The following is a 25,722-nucleotide window of genomic DNA, read 5'->3' as shown; positions in this document are numbered from 1 at the left end:
GGATGTATTACATACTTCAGTCACAGTGGGAGTCGGACGTCAAATCCCCGTACACACGCACAGTTTGCACCATCCAACGATGATGACCATCTAATATTCATATCACGACAGCAGTCTAAGCATATGGTGGCGCCGCTGCGATCTGTTAACATCCGCTGAATCTTTACTAGACTGCCTACGCAGACCACTTCAGGGACTGAAAACACCCGTGCGCGATGGCTGGAAACCTCCAACTCTTCGTCGTGTCCATCCTTACTGCATTATTTGCGGCCTACAGCCTATATCGCCGTAATAAAATACTTGTCCGGTTCCCTCCTGGTCCGCGTCGACTTCCATTGTTTGGAAACCTCACAGATCTCCCTACGAGCCAGCAATGGGTAACTTATGCAAAGTGGAGAGGTCAATACGGTGAGCTTCTTGTATACGACTCCTAGCTCCTCCTCAACAAGACATTGGTTTAGGTGACCTCATTGGCCTTGTCGTGCTAGGGCAGCCCATCGTTGTCATCAACTCCATTCGGACTGCATTCGATCTCCTCAACAAGCGAGGTTCTATATACCTTAACCGCCCCGGATTCTCGTTGGTACGAGAATGGTATCCCTGATCTATTATGCAGGAATTATAGACTCACATACTGCAGGGGTGGGTGGAATTGGATGATCACAACGATGCAATATGGCGAGGAATGGAAATTGCAGCGCAAGATGTACGCGCAGCAACTGAATCCGAAGTGCATTCAAGAATTCCATCATGTCATCTATGTGCAAGCAGCGAAACTGGCTTCAAGGCTATTATGTTCGCCAGAGAAATTTCAGGACCACACAAGACTGTGATTTCATCGATGCGCCAAGTATAAATGCAAACTGACGATATACTCCCAGGTTCGCTGGTGCAAATATCCTAATGATCACTTATGGTCACGAAGGTATCTACGCAACGTAGCTCTTCGTTTTCAGTCTCATGACGTCAAGCAGTTGTAGACGAGAATGACGAATGGGTCAAGTTGGCACGAGAAGCTAATGCATCTCTAGAAGTTTTAACGAATGTCGGGGCGCATCCTGTTGACATATTTCCATGGTGTAGGATCTTCATACCTGCGCCAATATTGTGGTCAAATAATGCCAATTTTCAGTGCGGCACTTTCCGATGAACATCTTCGGAGGCAAATTTGCGCGACAAATGCGGCATATGCGAAACTTGGCGGAGCAATTGGTTGAACGACCATACGCTGCTGTGAAAGACGAAGTTGTACGTTTCGAGTTTCTCCGCCTTTCGTAAGCCCGTGATTGTATTTTGCAGCTTTGTGGCAGAGTGCTACATTCATCGATGGCGCACCGTCTCATCGACTCATACACCTCTGCGGGCATCACGGCGCATGAGGAAACCATTCGAGGCGCATTAGCAGGTGTTTACGTTGGTAAGTCAATCATTCAGGCATTGCCAGACACTCTGACTTACCCGTTGATACAGCGGGGGCTGATACGGCAAGTGTTTTAACACAAGAGCATAGACTGTTATCCCAATTTTTTGCTTGTAGATCATCAGCACTATCGATACTGCAATCCTTGCCCTTATGCTAAACCCCGATATTCAGAAGGAAGCACAACATCTTCTTGATGTCGTCCTTTGTGGTCAGCGGCTACCAAGTCTGGAAGATCGACCTAAATTTCCATACGTCGATGCTATTTTGCGAGAGACACTAAGGTAAATGCAATCATGTCCCTATTCGCACCCGCTGTAATAAAAGTCTGGCAGGTGGAATCCAGTTGCACCGCTAGGTAAGCAGTGATTTATTTCTCGCTTGGTCGTCTTCCCGATGTTTATCATCCTGCAGCTGTTCCCCACCGCCTGGTTCAAGAAGACTCATATGAAAATATGGTGTTCCCTGCTGGAACTATATTTATTGCAAATAGTTGGTGAGTGTCGGATACCGTGTCGTATATTTGTGTCTCATCCTCAGTAGGCAGATGTTACACGATGAGGCAACATATCCTAATCCCACTGAGTTCTCTCCAAACCGGTTTTTGCGCGATGATGGGATGTTGTGTGATGATATCCTTGATCCACGTGAAATTGCCTTCGGGTTTGGTCGTAGGTCAGCCCTGTGTGTCTTCTGGGAGCAATGTTGTTTATGGAACTGAATCCATTGCAATTCTGCCGCCAGGATTTGTCCAGGAAGGCATTTGGCAGAGTCGTCGCTCTGGATAACGATTTCAATGATCCTGTACCTCTTTGACCTCACCATACCACTTGATGAGAGGGGTGAACCGATCCGCCCGGACTTGACATACACATCAACGTTCATTAGGTATGTGAATTCCTTACGCGAGAGGAAGTCCTCCGATGACATTCCTTCATAACATATCAGCCACCCAACCCCCTTTCAATGTGTTTTCACACCCCGTTCCCATACTGCAAGGTTGCTGTTAGATCCGAAAAAATGAATTTACGTGTATTATCCTGGATACCTGGCTGCGTACATAGAAGTGGACGTACTGTACGATTACGACCTTAGGTTCCTGCCAATCAGTACAATATCGGGCTCACTTTGCAGTGTGGTTGATAGGAAAAAATCCTCCAGAAAGTGTGCGTCAGCGGTTGATCGGGAAACGACAGGAAACGCGTCGAATGTTTTTTAGTCTGCGCAGTGCAGCCCAGTGAAAGGTTCTGTGGCTCAAGTTACAGGATGCTTATGTAAGTTCGAAGATTTTTCATCAAGTTCAACGTCTTCTTACTAGTACTACTTCCTTCTCTCAATGTTACATTACTACCACCGCCACTTTACTGCCAAAAACGTTTACGTGTCTTCAAATATCACTTTCCACCCACTAATAACGCGGTTTTGTGAACAGCTATTCCCTGTGTAGGCTGTCGCCTCATCCGATCCAGACTCAGGCCGCGCCAGGAATATATCGATGTCGCTTCTGTGCTGTATTCACGAGCCGTAGTGGTGCAAATCAATGCCCGAGACGACTATCTAACGATGAAGGAGTTCTTCGATGCTCCCTGGAGTCAATGTCACCGATAAGGGACTTTTTGCCCACCTACCTTCACTGTATCACTCGTCCTTCCGGGCTAGACAGGTTTTCATTGCATTTAGCACTGTCTTGTCGGTCTTCACGCTGCAAGACGGTGATTTCCTCCAACTTATGTAGTTCTGAAAATAGGAAAGTAAAATTACAGTCAGTTCTGTGTCTTGATTAGAGGAATCAAGTTCTGCCAGGATCTATGACAGGATATTGTGATGTATTAACCAGGACTCGAAGTATAAGTGAGTACTCTCAAGGAAGTGCACTGAGAATATTCTTATCCGTGACGCTTGTCGCTTGAGTCTTCTCTAAAATCATTCGTTTACAAGATGACACGAGAGGCGTACATCAGGTTTTGCATCGTCCATTGCAGCTAGCATAGGTTCGTTCTTTGTTGCAGTTGTTGACCAGTTCACTGAATATGCTGTTTCTCCCAAAGCACCGACATGACTCACGGATCTCATCGCTCATGCGAATTGGCCTTGGATCTACGATTATTCAACTGTCCACGGAGCTAGAAACATAAGTTGTGGTACTCCGATCGGATTATTAGCCTCAGGAAGGCGCAATCATCCACAGCGCATCTACAACGCACTTCTCGTCTTTACATCGCGGACTTGTAACAAAAACAAACAACTCAAGCGTCAATACAAAGCTGAATGCATCGAGCAAAATAGCCACTGTCCCATTTAGTGGATAATGGTGGTCCACAGGAAATGTTCCCTGAAAGGGAGGTCTCCACAGTAGAAACACAACTCGAGGACACTTTCAAAGCGGCGCGCGACGACCATATAAATATTGTTTCGGTGACCTTCATCCTCTATCCCTTACCCACTGCACCTGCTGTCACTGCGAACGCGTACACATCCTCGTAATACTTCGATTAATTATCTGCTGGCCCAGGTACGTGCATCCCCAGCTTGAACACCTGCGTTTTCTAACTATATCTACTTATTACAGATGACCCAATCCACCCCCCATACATCCTCATCGCACGGTTCTGAGCCTTCCAATGCGGCACAATACACGCCAAACACTGGCATGCATATGGATCAATTTCCCTGGCCTCACCCCGCATACATTCCTCATCCAGGCCTCTACTACCCTTACGGTGTGCCTATTGCGCCGCATGGTGCCGCTCCTCCATATGCACCTGTAGTACCTTCGCCTGATGTTGGTTCTGGAGTTGCGCATCACGCGTCCCAAACGGGACAACATGGTTATTACCCCCCTGCAGTAGCCGATGTCACTAATGTTAGTCAATACCCACCGCTAACTGAGGCTGCTCCTCCCCCGCAACACCCATCCGCGCCCCCCCTGTACCATCAAGCATTCCCATCGAGTGTTTCTCCAGGAGCCATCATCCCTTACGCTCCACCCACACCCCACCAAGGGTATCTCCAGCATCACGGGCCTGGGCTCCCAACGGGCTTTACTCCCTTGTTCACGGGAAACGTCAAAAAACGCAACGTCAAGCGAACCAAAATATGGCTCGACAAGATCAAGGATGACCCGTTATTTGTGAGTTTTCTTTTAATGTTGTGAGGTCGTATTCTTAATCCTTGCAACAGAAACCCGTGTTAGATCAATCTGGTCAACACTACGGGACATATGTGTGTTCTAAGGATGGCATGGTCATCCGTCCTGGCAGTTACAAACACCACATCACGACAGCGAAACATGTTGGTAACAAATTAACGCTATTCAAATGCCCTCTTTGTCCGAAAACGTACGTGTCCCCATTCCCATATAAGCGTGTCCCATCATTAATACTGTTATGATTAGTTATACCCGACGTGATGCCTGCAAGAGGCATTGGGACGAGAGATGTGGAAAGCTAGCAGCTGACGGCGCTCGGCTATCATACAGAGCCGCTTGCCAACGTTTCATGAGTTCCGCTTCTGCTTCGCCTGAGACCATGTCGACAGAGGTCACCGAAGACGCCCCAAGCCCTGATTCTTGTGCGGCTAATGAGATACAGGACCTTGCTTTGGTGGCACCCGAGCTTCCCCCATCTGAAGTACGAGAGATTACACTCGCAGAGGTCCACGAAAACCTTGCCTTTGGGAGGTGGATTAATGGCATAGAGGACTTTGTGGATCCTGTCCTTCCCATCTCCGAACCTCCGTCCTCTCCGTTACCAGAGACCATGCTCGCAGAGGCTGCCGAAGACCCAGATGTCTGGAGCCTCGTTAATGAGATAGAGGACTTTGTGGATCCCGAAATTCCTCTTTGCGAGTCTCCCGCAGACGCCGCTGAAGACCCTGATTTTTGCAACTTGCCAATCAGAACCCTTTTGATATGTTCTTGGCTAAACAATTCTTACGAGAGCGCTCTACACCAACGATCTCCCTCTGAATTAGCACCTCTCTCTTCTGCCCTCATCGACCACGAGATGTAGAGTTTATTTCATATTTCACTTCTTTGCCAACTATCCATTATCCTTTCTATATTTCACTCCTTGCTACCGCCTATTCACGTATAGCACCACACATTATTTCCGTACCCTCATCGACTATGAGATGTAGAGTTCATTTCATATTACACTTCTTTACCAACTATTCACTATCCTCTCTATGTTTCGCTCCTTGCTGTCACCTATTCACGTATAGCATCACATATTCTTTTCATACTCTATGGGGTAGCGCACTACCTCTCGTTCATTCTTACCATTATTATTACTATCACTGTATCATTATCATTAGGCTGAAATGCACAATTCCTTGTATATATGTGCTGGAAGATCTAAGGAACGAGCGAGCAGGGATGAAACAATTTGTGTTATCATCTCCGAGACTCCCAATCCGTTCAAAAAGCGGGACACAGTACTTACTCGGGCTTGATGAGTTCGTCATCCTACTAGGAAAGCTTATTCAAGATTCAACTGGAGCTTCAAATTTCAAATTTCAAAGCGCAAATCATTACATAATAGGCATGACGCTCAACCAAACAACATAGCGGCCTACAACGCGAGGTAAACTATTCAACACGGAGCGGACCCACATTCGCTCAACGTGGTAAAGTCCCTACAGCGGAGGCCAGCTATGCAGTCATGGAAGGCGTGCTATTACCTGTGGTGGGTCCTCTTGCCTTTGGTTGTACCAGAGGCCTTGGGGGGCATGCCGGATGCGGCGATGATCGGGACGGAGATAGGTGGAGATACTGGGAGAGAATGAATCCGGACGGGCACCGATACCGGGAGAGAAGGGGTCGGGATGGGTAGTGATACTGGGAGAGAAGGTTTTGGGATGGACAGCGATACTGGTAGAGAAGGAACCACAGCAAGAGCAGGCTTGCCTGAGGCGCTGGCTGGAGATGCACGCACCGAACCGGAAGCGCTGGCCGATGAGGCATGCGCCGAGCCTGAAGACGACGGTGCAGATGCTGAGGTTGTATCACGACGGTGAATGTGGCGTCCACGACCCGGGTGCACATCAGCCTGCTGATGAGCAGCCGACGCAGAGGCGGCGGGGGTTGACGCCTGAGAAGGGGAGGCAGTCGAGTTTGCCTGAACAGTCGGCAAGGAAGAGTGAGAACTGTCGGCACTGACTGCTTCTACTGCACCCCGTGGAATTGGCAAAGCTGGAATTGGTAAGGCTGGCAGGGGCAGGTTAGCGGTCAGATTCTGTACACGGTCAATCGCGGCTTGTGCTGGCTGCACTGCTTCCACTGGAAGATTGAGTGAGCCAAGAATGGACGATAAGATGCCAACCAAGGCAGAGATGAGGTCGTTGCGCCTATGTACCTCCGCTATATGGGAAAAGTGGTCAGAGGATGTTTGTAAATGATGCGCAGGAGGGAGCTCACCATGACGTGGTGGTGCATTGGGATTGGAGACACTGACGGGTATGCCTTGGACACCCCCAGAAAGCAAGAGAGCGAGTGAGAACGAGACAAAGACGATATAGAGGGATAGTAAGCGCATTATAAGTATATTTAAAGAGGTTCGTGAAAGTCGTTAAATGGAGCGCTAGAGTGGTTTGATAGATAAAGAGCAGGAGAAGATGTGGGTAAGGATCGTAAAGGCAAGGATGGGTCTTTATACCTTGGCAGAACGGCGGCTGACAGATATACGTGAAGGTGAAACCTGTTGACGATGACGTTCGTGCAATAATTCTAGACCAAACCACGGGCTCGAACCCGAATCGTGACCACAGGTGAGGTGTCGACAGGCATAACATGTCTCAGACACGGCTCTCTCGCAGAGAATTTTATGCCTGCCTGGAGCTGGCGACACCTTGCATTATGATTGTGAATAGGTCTGCAACAGAGCCCAAATGGGCGTCGACGTCACTGGTCATGATGCATGATCTCGAGGTGCAAATGGGTAAAAATAGTAAATGACCTGTGGGTTGTTATGTCCAAGACAACCCAAGACCTATTTTCCATGCTGCAGCTGTAGATCCGTGAGGGTATTTTCACGGTCCTCTCCTGTAGTCCGTCATCTCCCATATATTATCCTCCCCAAGTTCTCTCCGTCTTCTCGAGCTGGTAGTGTCATTTACTGAACCAGACAAGACCATGAGGTTCCATAGGTCAGATAAAGAACGAAGCAGGGGGGTTCCTATGCATGACGACAGGAAACACCATCCTAACCCTGCGAATCTGTTTGAATAAGAAGCTGAGCAGGTAAAAGACACGTAGAATACAAATAAACATACATGAGAACTGCAAGAGCGAAGAGCAAGGCCATCAATGACGAATCGTAGCCTGTTTCTACCATCAGCTGGAGGTCAACAAGTTTGTTGTCGACAACTTGGGAAAAACGGAACCAAATTAATAAGATAAGCCTGGCCAAGACTCTAGACATAAATAATGGTTATCTGATAGGCTCAAACCTTTACTTTTGTTCTCACGTCATTTGGCTCCACCTAGGCTGCTCGGTACATAAGTATCGTGGTACTCCGAGTCAGACGCCTACACACCTTCACCTTTCCTACCTAGCTAGAGGTTCGTACATATTCACTTACTCCCTGTATAGCGTTGGTCTGACACACGTTTTCTCAATTGGCCCTCTAACTCGGGTATTAGAGTCTAGACAAGGGTGTTCGTAACATCACATACTCAAATCTTGCAAGAATCACCGAGCGTTGAATATAATTCATCTTTGAAGATGTCTAATCCCAATTCAACTTCGGTAAGCTTGAGGCAAGTACCAGAGGTGACCATTTCACGCGCACGCGCCCTTCGACGCCCACTCACAGCGTTATAGAATTCCAACGCACAAGTATCAAGGAGGGCCGAAGATATCGAGGTGGCCCCCACACTCCAAGATAGCGATCTTCCCGACCCATACAGGATCCGAGTCGGTCTCAAGACAGACGACGAGCTCTCACAGCTTCGTCATCGTCGTAGGACTGGTAAACGACTCGAAAAATTTCACAGAAAGCAGAATGACGTAAGTTTTTCTCTTATATCATATTATTTCGATGTCGTGCTGAAGGGTAAATGATCAGCTCATTCAATCATTGCTGAAACCTATGGAAGAACATACACAGGAGGCGAAAGAAGATGAAGCACATTTCCATTTTTCTGTAAGGAAGTGCTGTGGGGTTGCCCATCTCTGCTAAACCAATCACGCATTCAGGTTAGGGTCGCAGTCTGGGCAAGTCTTGTTGCCAACTTCATTCTTTGCGTACTTCAGCGTACGTCTTTGCAATATGTCCCTGTTGCTTGCCCTAATTATTCCACACTAGTATATGCTGCTGTGTCATCCGTCTCTTTGTCCCTCATTGCCACAGGGATTGATGCTACTTTCGATTTTGGAAGTAATGTCTTCCTGTACTGGACTCACAAGAAAGCACTGTCAATGGATGTTAACAAATGGCCTGTTGGTGGCTCTCGAGTTGAAACCATCGGAAATATCGTCTACGGTGATTCGTCCGTTCGCTCAGCGGGAAATCATCTCAATTTTTCTCAGGTTCACTGTTCGTCTAGTTATCAGGCCTTTGGAGCTTGGCTGACATTCTCGCAGCATGGCTTCGGTCAACTTGGTTGTTATTGTTGAATCCATCCGCGCAATTATGACTCAAGAGAAGGATAACGGCTTTCACATCCAAGCCATCATCGCAGTCGCAGCTGCACTTGGTACATAGTCCGCACTGAGATCCTTTTCGGTCATCTGATGAACTCTCAATTCAAACAGCGGTCAAATTTGTCCTTTTCTTGTATTGTTTGGCCCTCCGATCAAAGTCTAGCCAAGTGCGGGTCTTATGGGAGGATCATCGAAACGATCTTTTCATCAATGGATTCGGTAGGACGACTCTCTGCTTCAAGCAGTTTGGTACCCTAAAGTGATCATGCTCGCCAGGTATTTTGATGTCTGCTGGAGGAAGTAGATTGCGATGGTGTTCGTGACCCCAGATCTTGCATTCTTTGTAAACTTACATGTCAAACAGGGCTGGACCCTACTGGCGCTATCCTCGTACGCTTCATTCATACATCCCCTGCCCTTCCCACTCATATGATCGCTCCGACAGATTGGCGCTGGAGTGATCATTGCTTGGAGCTGCACTATCTACGAACAATTTGGCTTCTTGGCCGGGAAGTCTGCGCCACACGACTTCCTGCAGCTCATCATCTACAAAGCCATGACCTTCAGCGATGAAATTGAGAAAATCGATACCGTACGGGCGTACCACGTAAGTGTTCAATACCATTGCGTATGATACATTGTCCTGACTAAATGATGCAGAGCGGACCTGTACGTGACATTGGTCCTACTGTCAGGAGTGCTTCTTTGACTGATAGTGTTAACTAGGATTACATCGTCGAGGTAGACATCGTCATGGACGCTACCACGCCGTTATGGAAAGCACACGATATTAGCCAGCAACTGCAGGATAAGATCGAGGTACTTCCGAATGTCGAGCGTGCCTTTGTGCACGTTGATCACGAGACGACTCATGCCCCCGTAAGTAAGATCTAATCCCATCATCTTCAATCACTCAGTCGCTTGTACAGGAACATCGCAAGATTGTGTAGACGAAAGGCAGCTGAATGAAACAACATATCCCTGGTTATCCCCTGTGGGAATGCTATCAGTATCTATAAGAACTTGATGTTTTGTTACCGGATACCTTTACTAGGTGCCAAGATTACGGATTGCTTGTTATTGTTGTGCTCGTATAATCATACTACTGCAGTCTCCTTATATAGTTTGCCTGCTGATCGGACTTACGCTTCATGATTGGAAGATCGACAATATGAGTGCTAGCGCGTATCACATCACCGGTATGAGAAAATCACTAACCACCTGTATAGCCTACGTGCATAGCACAGACTTTCAAACGAGTCCGCAGGCTGCAGTGCGGTTCGATATTACTGTGCCTTCCTATGTCAACTCAATCTCGACAAGACGCGCGAAAGTGAGCTTTTTCTTGAGAACATCATCGTGACATATCTTATTCCCCATCCGAGAGTATAGACCTGCATGAAAATTACTACTTAATCCGCCCATTCGACCGGTTTCAAGGCGACTTCCAGGCCATCCAGGACGTGAAAGAGTCGGAGCTTTGGCGTATCCCTGACACGTGCGCCATAAGGGTTGAAAAACTCTCGTGTCCAGCATTTGGCTGTCGCGAAATGGGGGGCACCAGAGTTTGCCAGACTGAACTAGGCGTCAACGTAACACGACCAGTGTTCCTCTCCATGATGGGCCACCGCACTGGGGAGCGATCGTCAGACAATCTGTCAACGAGTCAGTAATGGTCGCAGGTCGTCCATCGAAGATAACTCACGTCTATATCAATGGCTCTCGTGTCATTGGTTTGTGGTAATGGATCTATCTCTGAATAGTGTGGGGGATATTTGGCAGATTGTGATGTCGTCTTTTGCCTGGGCTGCGTTGTTCTATAATGAGAGACAGCATGTTACACGTGTAGTGAATATTTTGATTATGCGAGGATTGAGGAACTGTCATCCTCGGAGAGGCAATATAGCGAATAAGGCGAACGTAGAGCCGCCAGTTGGTCTGGATGGTCATCAGTAAACCGGTGAGACCCAGATATTAGTAGATACTGTAGTATTTTGTAAGCTCAATGCTTCTTTCCTGTGTATTACTGATGACGGTGCCATTGACAGTTCGTGCGAAGTGCAATTTACCTGTCATTAGATAAGCGCGTTGGACTTTGACAATCTGTATCAAGTACACCGAAATGTGACCGGACGAATTACCTGTTTGATCATCAGTGTTCATTACAAAACATCGAAGCAGGGTTTGAGCGCTGAGCTTTCAAGATTGCGCAGGACTGGACAGTTCTGACGAGCTCGCTTGTGGATGGCATCAGGTCAGGGTCTCTCAGGCAGACCAACTGAAGCAATAAGGAAGACATCCATAGGCAAGACAATACTGCCGTGTCCTTGTGGTGCTGTTGACTCCAACAGGCCCAGGCGCTGTGTAACTGTCTCTGAAAAGGGATTGGAGTAAGATGCCGAGGCCATGCCCCAAGAGATACAAGGCTGAGAACAGCGTTTGTCGTGACAGGTCCACAGAAATAGCGAAGAGCGGCAGGAGAGGTCATCGTTTAGGGAATGAGTCGGTGCTCGGGAGACAACGGTGACATCAAAGTCTCCTTGTGAATGATTGACGTCTGTCCCCGGCGTATCGAACCTAGTCAAGGGGCACGACTCAGAAGCCGAGGATCCAGGCCCAGGACTGATGAATGACTTGGAACAAAGACCTGCAAATATAAAACTCACTTCAAGGGAGTCATTAATCGCACAGGAAATGGAGAGGAGACCATACTTATGGGTAGTGTAGTAAAAGAGCCTTTATGGCTTTGAGCGGTTGCAGTCCAACCGGCGAGAAGATAAAATAAGGCATCAAGTTGTCAACAACTCACAAACCCCACCCTCTCTGCAACTAACACTAGTACTGGAGATCTTCCTCTCCTTTATACCAAACAAACTTTGATACCAGCCTGACGCCTACTCGATACCAGAATCATTCACAAAGATACTTAACCATTCACTCAGTGCGTGTGCGATAAATGATGGTGAGCAGGAGAAAGATGGCGGTAAGGAGTTAGTTCATGAGACGCTGCTAGGATGCTAGAAATCAAGACCCAGAGGAGTTGTATGTTAAACAAGACAGAATCGGTGCGCATCAGATTCTGTTCCTCACCGCAGCCAACTGACCATCTGCGACAGGGAAGGGATCCTTTGGAGAAGTCTACAAAGGGTGTGCTATGATGATACTTGAACCTGCCAGCGGTCCCCCTCACGCTTTTTCTAGGTATGACAAGCGAACTCAGAAGACCGTTGCCATCAAGATCATAGATCTTGAAAGCGCAGAAGATGAGATAGAGGACATTCAGCAAGAGATCCAGATCTTATCACAGCTAGACTCGGCACATGTCACCAAGTTCGTACCTTCCTTGCCGTCTTGCTCTTGTCTGGATTCGACGAGGTTAACATGTAGCGTTTTTGCACGCAAGATATCATGGATCCTTCCTCAAGGGTTCGAATCTCTGGATAGTCATGGAGTACGCACCTTAATTCCATTCCATTCTCATTCCCTCATAAATATATAGATACTGCTCGGGCGGCTCATGTTCTGATCTGGTATGATCACAGCTAACCCTGGTAACTTTCACTTATTTCACATTACGCAGATGAAACCTGGCGTATTTCGGGAAGAGTACATCGCAATCATCGTCCGAGAGCTTCTCCGCGGACTTGACTATCTGCACACAGAGGGCAAACTCCATCGGGATATCAAAGGTCATTCTACTTCACTCCTGATTCATCTGATACTCATGTCATATCATGCACAGCTGCCAACATACTGCTTTCCGCAGGAGGCGATGTCAAGCTTGCCGATTTTGGCGTGTCTGGGCAGCTTTCTGGAACGCTGTCTGCCAAGAAGAACACTTTTGTCGGCACGCCATACTGGATGTCGCCTGAGGTAATCAAGCAAAGTGGTTATGACCATAAAGCGGATATATGGAGCTTGGGTATAACTGCAATTGAGCTGGCAAAGGGAGAGCCACCCTACGCAGAGCTCCATCCGATGAAGGTAAGTGGGACTGGGCGGCTGCCAGATTCCGAGATGTTGCTTACACCTTGCCACACAGGTGCTATTCCTGATACCCAAGAACCCTCCGCCGCAGCTGGACAGTCACTTCTCCAAACCATTTCGGGATTTTGTTGCGTATTGTTTGCAACGGGATCCCCGCGATGTTAGTCTGCTCTCCATTCTTTGTGTTCGTTTCATGTTACCATAACTGAGATGGACAAATATATCACAGCGCCCGACGGCACGCGACCTGTTAAAGCACAAGTTTGTTCGTATGGCGAAGAAGACTAGTTACCTCACAGAACTAATCGAGAGGCATGAGCGATGGAAGGCCGAGGGTGGGGATCGCGCGGAGGAAGAGGAACAAGTTGATAGTCAAGAATTGTGGGTCCCTCCTGCTTTCCAGATATCCTCTAATATATCTTATCTAGGCCTCCAAACGCTGACCTAGAAGATCTCTGGGACTTTGGTACTGTCCGACACACAGGTCGGTCGGGGACGATTGGACGTGCGCAGAACTCGATCAAGGTATCTGGTCCCCCCCTAACGTGGGAGATGAACGGGTCTTCTGGTGAGACGTCGTCGTCGTCGTCGTCATCTTCTTCCATCACAGCAAAAAAGGCGTCCGGGTCATCAATAAGGTCCAAGACTGAGCTGCCACCGTTGCCTTCGTCCCCACCGCTGGTGTCAGCATCCACACCACCCGCTCGAGCACCGAGCGTGTATGAACAAGCTACCGTGAGGCATATGCCGAGTGGAGGGCCCAGCGATAAACAAACGGGCCACAAGCGGGAGTCTTCTGATGAAGATTATGATAACCAATACTTGAACACTTATCCTAGAGGCGCGTCTGTTCACGAGAAACAGGATGAACCAGAGGACGATGAGTTACCTGATACCACTATGCTTGATTCTGTCATATTACCTGCAATAGCTTCGGTGAGGGTTCCGTTCTCCTATTGAGACAGGGCTGATCAGCATGTTCAGCTGTTCCCTCGAGTATCGACACAGGAAGCGCGAGTCGCGCTGAGCACTCTACAACGGGCATTTAGTGAGGCTGAGCGCATCATTCCAGGTGTAACTATGGAACTCGTGAACGAGATCGTAGATTCCGTGGAGCGAGTGGAGGATGATCACCAGCAGTAGGCTAACATACCACTGACATTGTGATATCTTGGTTTGCAGTCTTTTGATCCTTGCTTTCGTCGCTACATTCTTAGGACACTCACCCCACAAATACGAACATTCCTACCTACCCCCGCATAGATGCACTCACCCCCATCTTACCACACCAATCCGTGCTGTACAATCTTGCCAGCATATATATCGTGTAGTTCTTATTAGCATGAATGAGGAGTGTGAAGTGCCAAGAAATACCTAATTATAGTCCTTTGTCCACCGGCAATATAAACGATAGGGGCTCAGCGCTCAGCGTCCTGACTCTTTACTGTGTCAATGTACGCTCGCTTTATATATTCACTATGTCGCTGCTCCGGTTCTTTCCTCGCATCCGAACCATCATATTGCTTTGTGGGCGCTCTTGTGCAGTTGTGTAAGTGGTGAGAACGAGAAAAATGTTTGCTTGGTTGCAAGCAGATAGTTTTTCGGGCGGAAGCCCCGAAGGGGCAACCTCGGAGCCTCAGACCCAGCAGGTTCGGGTCTCAAGCACCCGGGCCCCAGTAGTAGGAATGTGACTATGTGGCTAAGGAACTCGGATATGAATATGGTAGAAAATTGTAATGTAGTCTGCGAAGGAAAGGGGTAGTGGGTGGGGAAAAGAAAATATGAAAGGCGGCAAGCTGCAGATAGGGCGCTGGAGAGCTTGCTAGAGTGTAGCTTGTGCGCTGTGTGGTAGGCGGAGAAGAGAAGCCATCTGCTACACAACATGAAGTCCTTATTCTAACCCTACACTCGTACCTCGCTTCGGGGTAGAATTCCAACGAGCTCCAGGACGTTGTGTGTCTTAGGCTACGCGGTGCGTATAGAACAACACAGCTACTAGTCTCAATTAGGTGTCAAATTAATTTCCTTCTGCCATGTGCATGATCCGGCGTCACCTGCCAATCTGGCTATCTACTCACAAGGATATTTTCACCAAGGATCTTCCGAGTCGAACTCCTCCGTCCGATATTCGTTCAGCATCATTCCGGCTCGTTGAGGGGGGCGTGCCAAACATAGTCACCTGTGATATCATCTCTTCTTTGTCATCACGGGCTCCACTGACTTTATAAGCTCGTTGTCTGAGGTCGTTTATACTTCATCAGTTCTTCCAAGACGCTGTAGTATGTCTCACGTTTATTATGCACGCCGGTTGTATCTCACCATAACTCCTCTCTAGACTTGTCCCTTAGTTTCATTTCTAACAACATTGTCATGGCACAATCCACTCCTCGAGTTTGGTTGAGTGAGTTGGTGCATGTAACCCCTAAGTGTGTGGGTCACTGACTGATCGTAGTTACCGGTTCTTCCTCTGGGTTCGGCAGGGCGATGACGGAAGAGGTCTTGCGTAACGGCGAGATTGTCGTCGCAACTCTGCGCAAGCCCTCCGCCCTTGATGACCTCGCTGCCAAATATCCGCGCACTCGGCTCCTAGTGCTCCCCCTAGACGTGACGAATGAAGCGCAGGTTAAATCTGTCTTCGCACAGGCCAAGAATGCCTTTGGGCACGTCAATGTCGTGTATAACAACGCGGGGCAGGTGTTTTATCAAGAGTTGGAGGGGACGTCATTGGACCGTGGCAGGGCACTAATGGATGTCAATTTCTGGGGCGCCGTAACGGTAAGCTTTGAGGCGGTTAGATTCTTTAGAGAGGAGAACCCGAAGGGTTATGGGGGGATGCTCGTTCAAGTATCGAGCGTGGCAGCGACCGCAGGGGTCCCTTTGCTCGGGTTCTATAACACTACGTGAGCGGGTTGATGCTATCTGGTTAAGCATCGCTAAGACATTTTTGTGTTCGTAGGAAAGCAGGTAAATTAATTATATTGCTTGTGGCACAATATGTGACTTTGACTCACCGCTGCTAGCCTTGGATTCGTTCACCGAAGTCCTGGCACAGGAAGTGCTTCCTGCTTGGAACATTCGTGTGAGTAATTGAAAAGGTGACCGTCGCTGACCGCTGAGTGACCATACAATACAGTTCGTAAATGTCCACCCAGGTTGGACGCGCACGCCCATTTCATCAAGTGAGGTGCTTGAGCCTCCGGCAGTGTACGCATCGGAACCGGCAGCCGCAACCACGAAGATGCGTGCTGGGTTTGATGCGTTCATCAAAAGCGATGCGCTGGCTGATGCTGAGGTTGTAACAAAACGCATTTGGTCGGTGACGCGGATGGACGATGAAAACCTACGCAAGGGTGTTCAGGAGGGCATCCCAGGCCTTGTGAACGTGTATACGGGCATGGACTCGCTGGAGGGTGTGCATGCAAAGATTGGACGGCTGCACGGTGAGCTGATGTGGAATACGAAAGTCCATTATGAACTTTAGTCTCGTGCACATCTACAAAACGAACAGTCAGTTCTGCAGAAGTAATTTGTGTAAACTCCCCAGATGAGACTCAGATGAAATAGTGATGGACGTGATGAAATAAGCGACATACCTGGTGCGATCTGGCGACGGTTCATGCTCAGTTGTGGTCTTAATATACCATTCTCGACAAACTTGGAAAATTTGTAGTCTTTCAAGTCACTGAGACGGCACTCACGGTGTGGATAACCGACATCTGAATTCTATATCCAGTCTTAGGACGACTACTCGGACCCGACTTATTGTCGGCAGATACGGCCGACTGGTGAATACAGGATTTATTACAATGATGTTGTTGTCAAGATTAAATAAGCGTAGCGCGAGGCACAGTAATAGCATCTGTGTAGAACACACGTGTGCTTTATGTATGCTTCTGAAAAAGGTCCCTCGGTTTATGACCGCTGACATCAGGGCATGCGCTTCTAGGATTCTCTCGCGCCCCTAGATATCCAAAGAGATTGTCCAAGTCGCACATCGTCCAATTCTCACTCAATCCCCTCCATATGGCTCCTACCGTCTACAGAGGCTCCATTGGCAAACGTGCCAACTTGAAGATATGCTTCAGGCATTCATCTCGGTACGAATTCTCGTACCAGCCACGGTCGTGCTACAAGTATTCAGTTAATTAACTGTGAGGGATCAGAAAAGGTTACACAGTACTCACTCATCTCGGCAATGTCGCCAGCGTGTTCCGTGTGCCATGTGGCTCATATCAAGCTCGACACATCCTTTAGATATCACCAATGCGGTCCGAGGATTATAAGAAAATGCCTCTTGTGAAGCGGGCGGTACCCAGAATAGCAGCCGACGATTGGGTCCTAACATCCATCCATCAGATCTCAACGAAAAGGAGGTTGATCTGCGGTCATCACGGGAGGTGCCCTCAACGAACTCAGCAGCGTTGTGCAGGCTGTGTCTCGAGTTTGATGAGAAGGAAATGAAGTCGTTCGTAGTATCGGGTTTTATGGTAGGGGTGGTCTTTGTTGGATGCCCGATGCAACTGGAATGTGAGGAGAATGCTGGTTGATCTTGTGTGGCGCGATTCTGCAATGGCTGTTCAACTGTTGCATACCAGACTCGAACAGTTTGATCCACCGAAGAAGACACTATGCGAGTCCCATCTGGAGAGAAAGAAATTGAGCAAACAGGACCAGTATGTCCCCGCAAGGGCTCATCCAGTGGCTGCCCCGACATTGCATCCCATAGCCGCACAGTGCCATCCGCCGAACCAGACGCAATGCGAGTCCCATCGTGCGAGAACGAGACTGACTTGACAGGACCAGTGTGCCCCAGCAAGAGCTCTCCAACCGGCTTCCCCGATGCTACATCCCACAGCTGTACAGTCATATCCTCCGAACCAGATGCGATTTGAGTGCCATCCGGCGAGAACGAAACTGAGTAAACTGGAGCAGTGTGCCCCCGCAAGGGCCCACCAACTGGCTTCCCCGTCACTACATCCCACAGCCGCACAGTCTTATCATGCGAACCAGTCGCGATGCGAGTTCCGTCCAGCGAGAACGAGACTGAGTAAACTGGAGCAGTGTGTCCCAGCAAGGGCTCGCAGACTGGCTGCCCCGTCACTGCATTCCACAGCCGCACAGCCTTGTCATCCGCACCAGTCACGATGCGAGTGCCGTCCGACGAGAACGAGACTGACCTAATCCAATCAGTGTGCCCCTTCAAAGGTTCACCAACAGGTTGGCCTGTCACTGCATCCCATAGCCGGATACTGTAATCCACAAAACGAGTTGCGATGCGGGTCCCATGTGGTGATAACGAGATTGAGTAAACCCACCCATTGTACCCGCGGAAGGAATGACCAATAGATTTCCCTGTCGCTGCATTCAACAGCCGGACAGTATTATCCGCGGAACCAGTTGCGATACAGGTACCATCCAGCGATAACGAGACCGAGCGAATCAAATCTGTGCGCCCCCGCAAGGGCTCACTGACTAGCTGCCCTGTTGCTACATCCCACAGTCGGACAGTATGATCATTCGAACCGGTTGCAATGCGAGACCCATCCGGTGAGAAAGAGATTGAGCAAACAGGGCCAGTATGCCCCCGCAAGGGCTCGCCCAGTGGCTGCCCCGAGGCTACATCCCACAGTCGTACAGTCTTATCCTCCGAACCAGATGCGATTTGAGTGCCATCCGGCGAGAACGAGACTGAGTAGACCGGAACAGTGTTCATCTCCAATGGTCCACCAACTGGCTGCCCCGTCGCTACATCCCACAGCCGCACAGTCTTGTCGTGCGAACAAGTCACGATGCGAGTTCCGTCCGGCGAGAACGAGACTGACCTTACACAGTCACCGTGTCCCTCCAAGGGTTCACCGACTGGCTGCCCTGTTGCCGCATCCCACAGCCGGATAGTGCGGTCGTTCGAACCAGTTACTACGCGAGTTCCATTCGGCGAAAATGAGACCGAGTAAATTGAACCAGTGTGTCCCTCCAAGGGCTCACCGATTGGCTGCCCTGTTGCTGCATCCCACAGCCGGATAGTGTGGTCTTTCGAACCAGTCACGATGCGAGTTCCGTTCGGCGAAAATGAGACGGAATAAACAGCACTAGTGTGTTCTAATACCTGGCCAACTGGGTGACCTGTTACTGCATCCCACAGCCGGACAGTCGTATCTTCCGAACCAGACACGATGCGACTCCCGTCAGGCGAGAATGAGACTGACCTAACCCAGTCAGTGTGCCCGCGGAATGGCTCACGAACAGGTTGCCCCGTCGCTGCATCCCACAGCCGGACAGTCATATCATCCGAACCAGTGACGATGCGAGTCCCATCCGGCGAAAACGAGACTGAGTTTACCGAATCGGTGTGCCCACGGAGTACATTCAGAACAACTGGCCACTTCACATTACGTCCAGATGCCAGATGAAGTGTATTCGGAAATTTTGCAGCGAATTTTGATATAGCGGAGTCTGTGGGTGAGAACGGCAGAGCTGATACGTATAGGTGCGGCGTGCTGTGTAGGATGATGCTTCCGAAGACTTGAATAAATCTCTGCACATCTATAGCGGTGGATGAAACATCTTTGTACTCGTCATGGCTCTGCCGGTCGTGTGAGCGCACATATAACATCGCTTAGTAACCATGTGCTCACCTCCAGCCACTGAACGATGAGTGGCAGGGCAGTAACTGCACCACTCAGAGCATCAATAAGGGCGAGTGCTTCAAGCCAGAAGAGTAGTCGCTCATGGTTGAAGAATAATTTGACTTCCTGTGCGAGCTCCACGTCGAAGTCTGTTTTTCGTACGTGCGCAAGCCAGAATCGACAGGAATACGACAGATGTGGGGGGATGTATCTTTGAATTCGTTCTGGAAGCTCGAGGTCTTCGCAATTAGGATAATACGAAGACTTTAAATCACAGATGTTGAAGGAAAGGTCATGTTGCATCACTCGAAGTGATGCAAAAGCAATGTCGCGCTGCACCTTCGATACGTCGATGAAAAAATCCCCACTGTATGATTGGTCCGTCAGAAAGTCACGAAAGGATGCGTGAAGAGGCCGGATGGGGGTAAATGAGTTGGTGGTGCCACTGAGGAGGGATCCCATATGTTCGACCACGACCTCCACCTCGTAATGCTCGTGTTGGTCTGGGAAACGGCTTCGCATGGCATTCAGGGACTCTAAAGGGAGAGGTTCAGCTGCGCCAAGAATTTGTCCCATCACAGAACGAAACCTTGCTAGCCGTGTTTGCTGAAACTCGGCATTTGCGTATTTGTCCTGTCGCATGATCTCTGTCAATATGAGGTCATACATATCATACAACAAGTGTTCCCGTTTGGCCGGATCGCGGGACACCACATTTATGAAGGAATCCATTGGAGAGAAGCCAGCAGGGGGTGCTTCGATAGATTCGCAAGCAAGACGTGCCCATTCGAAAAGCCCATCTGCTTTCTTAGCGAGGGCTTCAAATTCTCTGCTCCCAAAATCCGACAGTCCTTCCAACTTCTTCGACACGTACGCATAGATGTCGCCCTCCGCGGTGGCTGGTGGAATGTCGTCCATGGATATCCGTTCAATATGCCGAGCACCTGCAAATGCAGCCTCTATGTCACGGAGCGGGCGAGAGGTGACAATGATTCGAAAGTTTCTTGGGAGTTCTGTGATCTGGGGAATAGCTGCGTCCTGAAGTTTACCAGCAAGAATACGGAGAAGATCGCTTCGTGTTTTTACTGCTTTACCACTTTCGTCCAATGCGTCGATCACGATCACTAAAGGTCCCATGGTCGACTCAGGGAGCATCCCTAGCGGTTCTATCAAAAGCTTTTGCCATTGTTGGACGATGTCCACTGTGGTCTTGAGCGCATTGGCATTCTGGACTGCGTCCGCCAATGCTCGTCTCATCTCCGGATTACGGTCAGCGAGGTCGCGTGCGATGGTGGAGAAAACCTTGTCATGGCGATGGTCGGTATTTCGATCGAAGCAGTAACAAGAACCAAGTCCCCCCCACTCCGATGAACGAGCTAGCGATCGTATGAGCAATGGCTGATTTACCTGTCCCAGCAGGGCCAGAGAGCCATAGTACGCGCGGAACATCATCTCTACTGTCGTTGATCCATTCCATGATCTTGGAAAGAATATCTGTGCGCGTCCCTGGTAAGCATCGCTTCCTGCTATCGAGTCCTGCGCCCGCTGCATAATTTATACCACTGAGGTTCAATTCGTCATCTAAAGAAGTATAAATGCACATTGAATTGGAAGTACGTCCGAATCCTTACTCGTACGGTGAACGACGATGGCTACATCCCGAATGATCCGGTCCCGAGCATTTTGCATGAGCGCATCTAGCGCGTCACTGTACCGTTGAATCGTGTCATTTGTTTCGGAAAGAACATTCTTTTTCAGTCTCTCCCCTATGATAATGGTACAGGGATCAGAATCAGCAAATTGTGCAACGGGTCATGGATGACTTACAAAAGCGCTTGGTCTCCGAATAATCCCTGATAAAATGGGCACATTCAAGTGTTTGCTGGGATACCTGTCCAAGGATAGTGTGCATCGACGATATCTGGTGAAGCATCTTGTCTTCTGTCATGAAGCCGTAAACTTGACCCAACTTCTGGAGAAGGCTAAGTACAGCTTCATCGCGATACACTTGAGCAAGAACAATCTGTGCAGGTAACTACTGAGCTTGAAATGGGAACGAGAGTGAAATCAAGCATACTTTCGATGCACAAGACAACACGCCTAGTGCCATCTTTGCATATGGATGTACCTATGAAAGCGGGATTAGTGCGGTTCCGATCGAGAGGAACGGCTCGTACATTCGCGAGTGTCCCAATAACAGAGTCGAATATCTTGAGGGGTTCGAGATATGTGGCCTCGAAATTGTCTGCCTTGTTAAGATCCACTAGTCCATTTTGGCCTACAGATGCTACAAGTCCCGCAGGTCCCAAACGCGTATTCATCTGATCTACAGCATCACGGGCATTCCGAATTGCCGTGTCCACCGATTGAGAATCAGTACCTTGTTCCACAACAGAAGGGGCATTCTGAACCTGTACAAATACCAGAAGTCAGAGAGAGCGCAGAAACGAAAAGATGACCTTCCTCGATATTCGGAATCGATGAAGTAAGTTCACGATCAATTTTCGGCAGAACATGGCCACGACCGTTGGAATCCTTCAAGTTTGAGGATTTGTGTACGATCTCAGCCATACACCAGTATAACTTAGTATCTCAACTCACAATCTTCTTGATTAAAACACCGTCCCTAACCTTCCGCAGAAAGCGATGAATCTTGTTTGGGGGTCGGGCCTGAACAAATCATGCATCGGAGTCAGCGTTTCAAGTACGGTGGATAGGCAATTCTCATAAGTGACATACAGAGCTTTCACTAGTTATTGCTTCACTGTGTGTTCGGATTTCTGGAGCCAGAACTGGCCTGGAATCCCTCGATTGGTTGATATGGTCTTTTGACATGATGAATGGAAGTTGAAGTGGAGGATCAGTCTGAGCGAAATGGTAGGTGCATGCAGTGGGAGAATTTAAATCCCACGTCGTTCAAATTGTGATAGACCTACTATTGGATGACCTCCCGTAACGTTAGAACTTGGTTCTAACGTCGTTCTAAATCTAATTTAAAATCAAAAGTCCTCGTGCCGACGTGCCGCCGTCAAATGTCAGTACTTTGCAAGTCCGCACGTCAAAAAAAAAACACCCGGTTCTAAAGTGATAGGGGGGCCTACATAGCGAAGGGGATGCTATGAAGTAGGAGCACTGGGCGTTGGGATGTGGGTGGATATGTTTTGGGCAGACTCGGATGTAGGTAGGACTTATGTAAGCCGAAGATTCAGAAGAAGTGATAAAACAAGGCACAAGGCATGGATGGTGAATCTGAATGCTGGTGGACGCGACCCATCTAAAGGTGGCAGGAAGGTAATCCCCTACACTTGCGTGGAGGGTCTGAGACTCTTGAGGACTAGAAAATGAATGCCATTAATTCATGCGTGGAAATCACTTCCCTTACCGGGTACCGTGTGACGGTGTCCGGTGCTATCATCCTTGGTGAGTGAGCACCGGCCCGGGCGAGCCGTCATACTTGCGACTACTATTGTTTATTTATCTACCGCGGACGGTCCATCATGTTTTTCAAAAAACACCCTTCTATTGTCCGTCATCTGCACGATGTAAGTTATCCAAATCCAACTTTCGTGTGCCAAGTCACCCATCATGAGACCTGTATGCATAAAGGCAGCGGCCATCAAGGGATAAGCGTTGATCATGCATAACCAGGCTGTCTCTAATCAGCCATGGTTATGCATAGATATGGCACCATAGCCTGGTTTCGACAGCCTCATGTCTGCACGTGGTATGTATTTGTATTTGAAGCATTCGAGTAAGCAGATTGCCAAGATGAACGAGCAGGATGTGAAGAATATCAATGAGCTTTGGGATTCTATTGGTTTTAGATATCTGGTGTAGTTGAAAACTGAAATATTGATAGCTTCTGACAGTAACGCCAAGTTGCTGTTGGATGGCATTGTTGATGGTTAGCTGCTGCACTCACCTCTCCTTTTGTGATTACTACTGTTTCCTTCTCTCCCAGTATCGTTGCCCATCCCTATCGAATCTCTTGTTATCTCCCTCCAGTCCTCGCCGCATCCGGCATGCCTGTGGCTTCTGGTACAACAGGACCCGCAGGAACACCCACCACAGGCACTTGCACGGCCTCCATTGTGCTGTATAGCTGGCCTCCCCTGAAGGGACTTTATCACGTTGCGTGAATTGTGGGTACGCTCCGTGTTGCAATAGTTTACCTCGCATTGCAGTGCCACCATGTAATTTAGGTTGAGGCTGGTACCATTAATGATTTGTGGATTCCGGTCTTCATCAGAATTTCAAACAAGCTCTCTCAATATTTTACGGCGAAAATCAGTTCTGATATTAATGTTGATGTTTGTCAAGTTCGTCTTTGGAACGGACTGGGAGATGATGCCACAAGTCGTTTCACCTAACCTGCTCGCTCGTTCCTTAGATCTTCCAGTGCGTACATGCAAGGAGTGTGTGTATTACAACCAACGAATCACCAAATTACCTCGACGATGATGATAATAGCAATAATGATAATACCGATAATAGTACAAATGAATGAAGAGTAGCGTGTTATGTCACAGAGAATAGAAAGAATGTATGTAGGTGGAAAGATAATATGTGGATAAACGGCAGCAGATAATAAAACAGAGAAAACAATTGGTAGCAGAAGGGAAATATGGCTACATCTTATCCACGTCCTGTATCTCATTAGCCTCCCAAAAATCAGCGTCGTCATCGTCTTCGGCGGGCTCTGTGACCATGTCATTCTCTGGTAATTGAGAGAGGTAGAGTACGGGATCCGCGACAGTGGGCGTTCCATACGGCTGCGCAACCCAAGTTTCTGGGGGTGCGATCTGCACGTTCTCGGACATCGACGTGACGGGCATAGGGTATGGGTAAGAACACGTGAACGCCGTGGTAGGCACTGTCACAGGCGCGGCAGAAGCGGAACTCGTAGAATTTTTGCAAGCGTCTGCGTATGATAGCCGAGCACCCTCAGGTGCTAGCGTTCCACAACTGTTGTCCCAATGCCTCTTGCAGGCATCACGTCGGGCATAACTAATCACAACAATGTTAATTATGAGACATGCATATTTCGAGAGATGGGATACGCACGTTTTGATACAACCAGGGCATTTGTATGTCTCTAGTTTAAAGCCTAGGTGCATTCTCGTCTTAAGGTGCTTAAGATAGCTTTGAGGATTGAGTATCACGCCGTCCTTAGAACACACGAATGTCCCGTTGGGTCGACCATTTTGATCTAACACGGGTTTCTGTCCCAAGGTTTGAGAATGCGACCTCACAAGATGAGAAGAAAACTCACAAATAACGGGTCGCTCTTGAGCCTGCGGAAGGCTATCTTAGTTCGCTTGACGTCGTGTCCTTCGAGGTCTTCTGCGACGCGCTTTTGGCCGACCGACAAACTTGGCTGCTCGAGGGACAAACAAGGGAGCAAAAGGCGGTGGGAGCCCAGGCCCGTGATTCTGGTGGAGATATCCTTGGTGCGGTGGGTGTGGACCAGCATAAGTGGCACTCGAGATATCGGGTACTGCAGGGCAAGGAATGTCCATTTGGTTCTGCTTGGAATGCATGGTGCGCAACTCCAGTATCCACACCAGGCGGAGGTGCGACGGGCGCGTATGGGGGAGCGGCACCATGCGGCGCATTAGGCGCCATACCGTAAGGGTAGTAGAAGCCTGGATGAGGAATGTATGCGAGATGGGGCCAAGGAAACTGATCTATATGCATGCCAGTGTTTGGCGTGTATTGTGCCACATTGGAAGAATCAGGAACCATTCGACGAGGGGGGAATTGGATGTGAATTGGGTCATCTAGAGGTGAGAAGTAAATATAGTTGGAAAGCGTAGGTGTTGAAGGTGGGGATACACGTACCTGGGCTAGCAGATTATTTATTGAAATCTTAAGGAGATGTGTACGCGTTCGCAGTGGCAGTAAGTGCAGTGGGTAAGGGATAGAGGATGAAGGCTACCGAAGCAATATTTATATGCTTGTCCAGAGCCGCTTTGAAGGTGTCCTCGAGTTGTGTTTCCACTGCAGGGACCTCCCTTTCAGGGAACATTTCCTATGGACCACCATT

General features: G+C 48.8%; 8 protein-coding genes across 8 annotated transcripts; 5 read left to right on the top strand and 3 right to left on the bottom strand.

The window, feature by feature from the left end:
- Nucleotides 1-34: 34 nt before the first annotated feature.
- On the top strand, nucleotides 35-2,597 carry DFJ58DRAFT_767229 (cytochrome P450). The gene is made up of 14 exons (XM_041388848.1): nucleotides 35-408; nucleotides 462-594; nucleotides 641-829; nucleotides 882-925; nucleotides 975-1,079; nucleotides 1,133-1,248; nucleotides 1,300-1,417; nucleotides 1,471-1,484; nucleotides 1,538-1,704; nucleotides 1,756-1,778; nucleotides 1,835-1,916; nucleotides 1,964-2,095; nucleotides 2,165-2,308; nucleotides 2,369-2,597. Exons 1-14 carry the CDS (start codon nucleotides 216-218, stop codon nucleotides 2,442-2,444), a joined length of 1,536 nt encoding a protein of 511 aa, XP_041248270.1. The 5' UTR covers nucleotides 35-215; the 3' UTR covers nucleotides 2,445-2,597.
- A 1,232-nt stretch (nucleotides 2,598-3,829) lies between these two features.
- DFJ58DRAFT_742663 (uncharacterized protein) lies at nucleotides 3,830-5,703 on the top strand. The gene is made up of 4 exons (XM_041387214.1): nucleotides 3,830-3,932; nucleotides 3,990-4,550; nucleotides 4,601-4,758; nucleotides 4,815-5,703. Exons 2-4 carry the CDS (start codon nucleotides 3,990-3,992, stop codon nucleotides 5,428-5,430), a joined length of 1,335 nt encoding a protein of 444 aa, XP_041248269.1. The 5' UTR covers nucleotides 3,830-3,932; the 3' UTR covers nucleotides 5,431-5,703.
- A 338-nt stretch (nucleotides 5,704-6,041) lies between these two features.
- DFJ58DRAFT_98138 (uncharacterized protein) lies at nucleotides 6,042-7,161 on the bottom strand. The gene is made up of 2 exons (XM_041395663.1): nucleotides 6,837-7,161; nucleotides 6,042-6,779 (listed from the first exon to the last, which is right to left on the bottom strand). Exons 1-2 carry the CDS (start codon nucleotides 6,952-6,954, stop codon nucleotides 6,097-6,099), a joined length of 801 nt encoding a protein of 266 aa, XP_041248268.1. The 5' UTR covers nucleotides 6,955-7,161; the 3' UTR covers nucleotides 6,042-6,096.
- Nucleotides 7,162-7,950: 789 nt separating this feature from the next.
- On the top strand, nucleotides 7,951-10,245 carry DFJ58DRAFT_98152 (CDF manganese transporter). The gene is made up of 15 exons (XM_041395664.1): nucleotides 7,951-7,979; nucleotides 8,061-8,166; nucleotides 8,242-8,427; nucleotides 8,486-8,563; nucleotides 8,617-8,674; nucleotides 8,726-8,902; nucleotides 8,950-8,956; nucleotides 9,004-9,116; nucleotides 9,175-9,282; nucleotides 9,340-9,378; nucleotides 9,428-9,453; nucleotides 9,509-9,670; nucleotides 9,724-9,732; nucleotides 9,790-9,942; nucleotides 9,993-10,245. The coding sequence occupies exons 2-15, from the start codon at nucleotides 8,143-8,145 to the stop codon at nucleotides 10,011-10,013; spliced, it is 1,161 nt and encodes a 386-aa protein (XP_041248267.1). The 5' UTR covers nucleotides 7,951-7,979; nucleotides 8,061-8,142; the 3' UTR covers nucleotides 10,014-10,245.
- A 1,616-nt stretch (nucleotides 10,246-11,861) lies between these two features.
- On the top strand, nucleotides 11,862-14,484 carry DFJ58DRAFT_767197 (kinase-like domain-containing protein). Its single transcript, XM_041388847.1, has 12 exons — nucleotides 11,862-12,025; nucleotides 12,077-12,128; nucleotides 12,180-12,210; nucleotides 12,265-12,393; nucleotides 12,467-12,514; nucleotides 12,563-12,593; nucleotides 12,644-12,752; nucleotides 12,806-13,047; nucleotides 13,106-13,210; nucleotides 13,280-13,431; nucleotides 13,479-13,986; nucleotides 14,035-14,484. Exons 1-12 carry the CDS (start codon nucleotides 12,020-12,022, stop codon nucleotides 14,191-14,193), a joined length of 1,572 nt encoding a protein of 523 aa, XP_041248266.1. The 5' UTR covers nucleotides 11,862-12,019; the 3' UTR covers nucleotides 14,194-14,484.
- Nucleotides 14,485-15,420: 936 nt separating this feature from the next.
- DFJ58DRAFT_698005 (NAD-P-binding protein) lies at nucleotides 15,421-16,764 on the top strand (the record flags this gene model as incomplete). The annotated part of the gene is made up of 5 exons (XM_041383516.1): nucleotides 15,421-15,451; nucleotides 15,503-15,950; nucleotides 16,007-16,014; nucleotides 16,071-16,129; nucleotides 16,184-16,764. The coding sequence occupies 5 exons, from the start codon at nucleotides 15,421-15,423 to the stop codon at nucleotides 16,529-16,531; spliced, it is 894 nt and encodes a 297-aa protein (XP_041248265.1). The 3' UTR covers nucleotides 16,532-16,764.
- Nucleotides 16,765-20,893: 4,129 nt separating this feature from the next.
- On the bottom strand, nucleotides 20,894-22,671 carry DFJ58DRAFT_97924 (uncharacterized protein). Its single transcript, XM_041395662.1, has 7 exons — nucleotides 22,416-22,671; nucleotides 22,278-22,346; nucleotides 21,854-22,087; nucleotides 21,754-21,804; nucleotides 21,504-21,699; nucleotides 21,308-21,442; nucleotides 20,894-21,257 (listed from the first exon to the last, which is right to left on the bottom strand). Exons 1-7 carry the CDS (start codon nucleotides 22,509-22,511, stop codon nucleotides 20,983-20,985), a joined length of 1,056 nt encoding a protein of 351 aa, XP_041248264.1. The 5' UTR covers nucleotides 22,512-22,671; the 3' UTR covers nucleotides 20,894-20,982.
- Nucleotides 22,672-24,135: 1,464 nt separating this feature from the next.
- On the bottom strand, nucleotides 24,136-25,149 carry DFJ58DRAFT_911421 (uncharacterized protein; the record flags this gene model as incomplete). Its single annotated transcript, XM_041395231.1, has 3 exons — nucleotides 24,136-24,683; nucleotides 24,741-24,898; nucleotides 24,949-25,149. 3 exons carry the CDS (start codon nucleotides 25,147-25,149, stop codon nucleotides 24,305-24,307), a joined length of 738 nt encoding a protein of 245 aa, XP_041248263.1. The 3' UTR covers nucleotides 24,136-24,304.
- Between the last annotated feature and the right edge of the window lie 573 nt (nucleotides 25,150-25,722).

The sequence above is a fragment of the Suillus subalutaceus genome (assembly GCF_016647625.1).
Source record: "Suillus subalutaceus strain FC151 chromosome Unknown DFJ58scaffold_14, whole genome shotgun sequence".
Classification (NCBI taxonomy): domain Eukaryota; kingdom Fungi; phylum Basidiomycota; class Agaricomycetes; order Boletales; family Suillaceae; genus Suillus; species Suillus subalutaceus.
This window is presented reverse-complemented; position numbering and strand designations above follow the sequence as displayed.

Coding starts and splice junctions, on each gene's coding strand:
- DFJ58DRAFT_767197 (XM_041388847.1), top strand. Junction 12,211..12,264: donor TTTGGAGAAGTCTACAAAGG/GTGTGCTATGAT, acceptor CGCTTTTTCTAG/GTATGACAAGCGAACTCAGA. Junction 12,394..12,466: donor GACTCGGCACATGTCACCAA/GTTCGTACCTTC, acceptor TTTGCACGCAAG/ATATCATGGATCCTTCCTCA.
- DFJ58DRAFT_742663 (XM_041387214.1), top strand. CDS start 3,990: ATGACCCAATCCACCCCCCATACATCCTCATCGCACGGTTCTGAGCCT. Junction 4,551..4,600: donor TCAAGGATGACCCGTTATTT/GTGAGTTTTCTT, acceptor TCCTTGCAACAG/AAACCCGTGTTAGATCAATC. Junction 4,759..4,814: donor TGCCCTCTTTGTCCGAAAAC/GTACGTGTCCCC, acceptor TGTTATGATTAG/TTATACCCGACGTGATGCCT.
- DFJ58DRAFT_98152 (XM_041395664.1), top strand. CDS start 8,143: ATGTCTAATCCCAATTCAACTTCG. Junction 8,167..8,241: donor CTAATCCCAATTCAACTTCG/GTAAGCTTGAGG, acceptor ACAGCGTTATAG/AATTCCAACGCACAAGTATC. Junction 9,379..9,427: donor AGGAAGTAGATTGCGATGGT/GTTCGTGACCCC, acceptor CATGTCAAACAG/GGCTGGACCCTACTGGCGCT.
- DFJ58DRAFT_98138 (XM_041395663.1), bottom strand. CDS start 6,954: ATGCGCTTACTATCCCTCTATATCGTCTTTGTCTCGTTCTCACTCGCT. Junction 6,780..6,836: donor CAATGCACCACCACGTCATG/GTGAGCTCCCTC, acceptor TTTCCCATATAG/CGGAGGTACATAGGCGCAAC.
- DFJ58DRAFT_97924 (XM_041395662.1), bottom strand. CDS start 22,511: ATGTCAAAAGACCATATCAACCAATCGAGGGATTCCAGGCCAGTTCTG. Junction 22,088..22,277: donor GTGTTTTAATCAAGAAGATT/GTGAGTTGAGAT, acceptor GTATTTGTACAG/GTTCAGAATGCCCCTTCTGT. Junction 21,258..21,307: donor CATCGTCGTTCACCGTACGA/GTAAGGATTCGG, acceptor ATACTTCTTTAG/ATGACGAATTGAACCTCAGT.
- DFJ58DRAFT_767229 (XM_041388848.1), top strand. CDS start 216: ATGGCTGGAAACCTCCAACTCTTCGTCGTGTCCATCCTTACTGCATTA. Junction 1,249..1,299: donor CTGCTGTGAAAGACGAAGTT/GTACGTTTCGAG, acceptor TGTATTTTGCAG/CTTTGTGGCAGAGTGCTACA. Junction 2,096..2,164: donor GCCTTCGGGTTTGGTCGTAG/GTCAGCCCTGTG, acceptor TTCTGCCGCCAG/GATTTGTCCAGGAAGGCATT.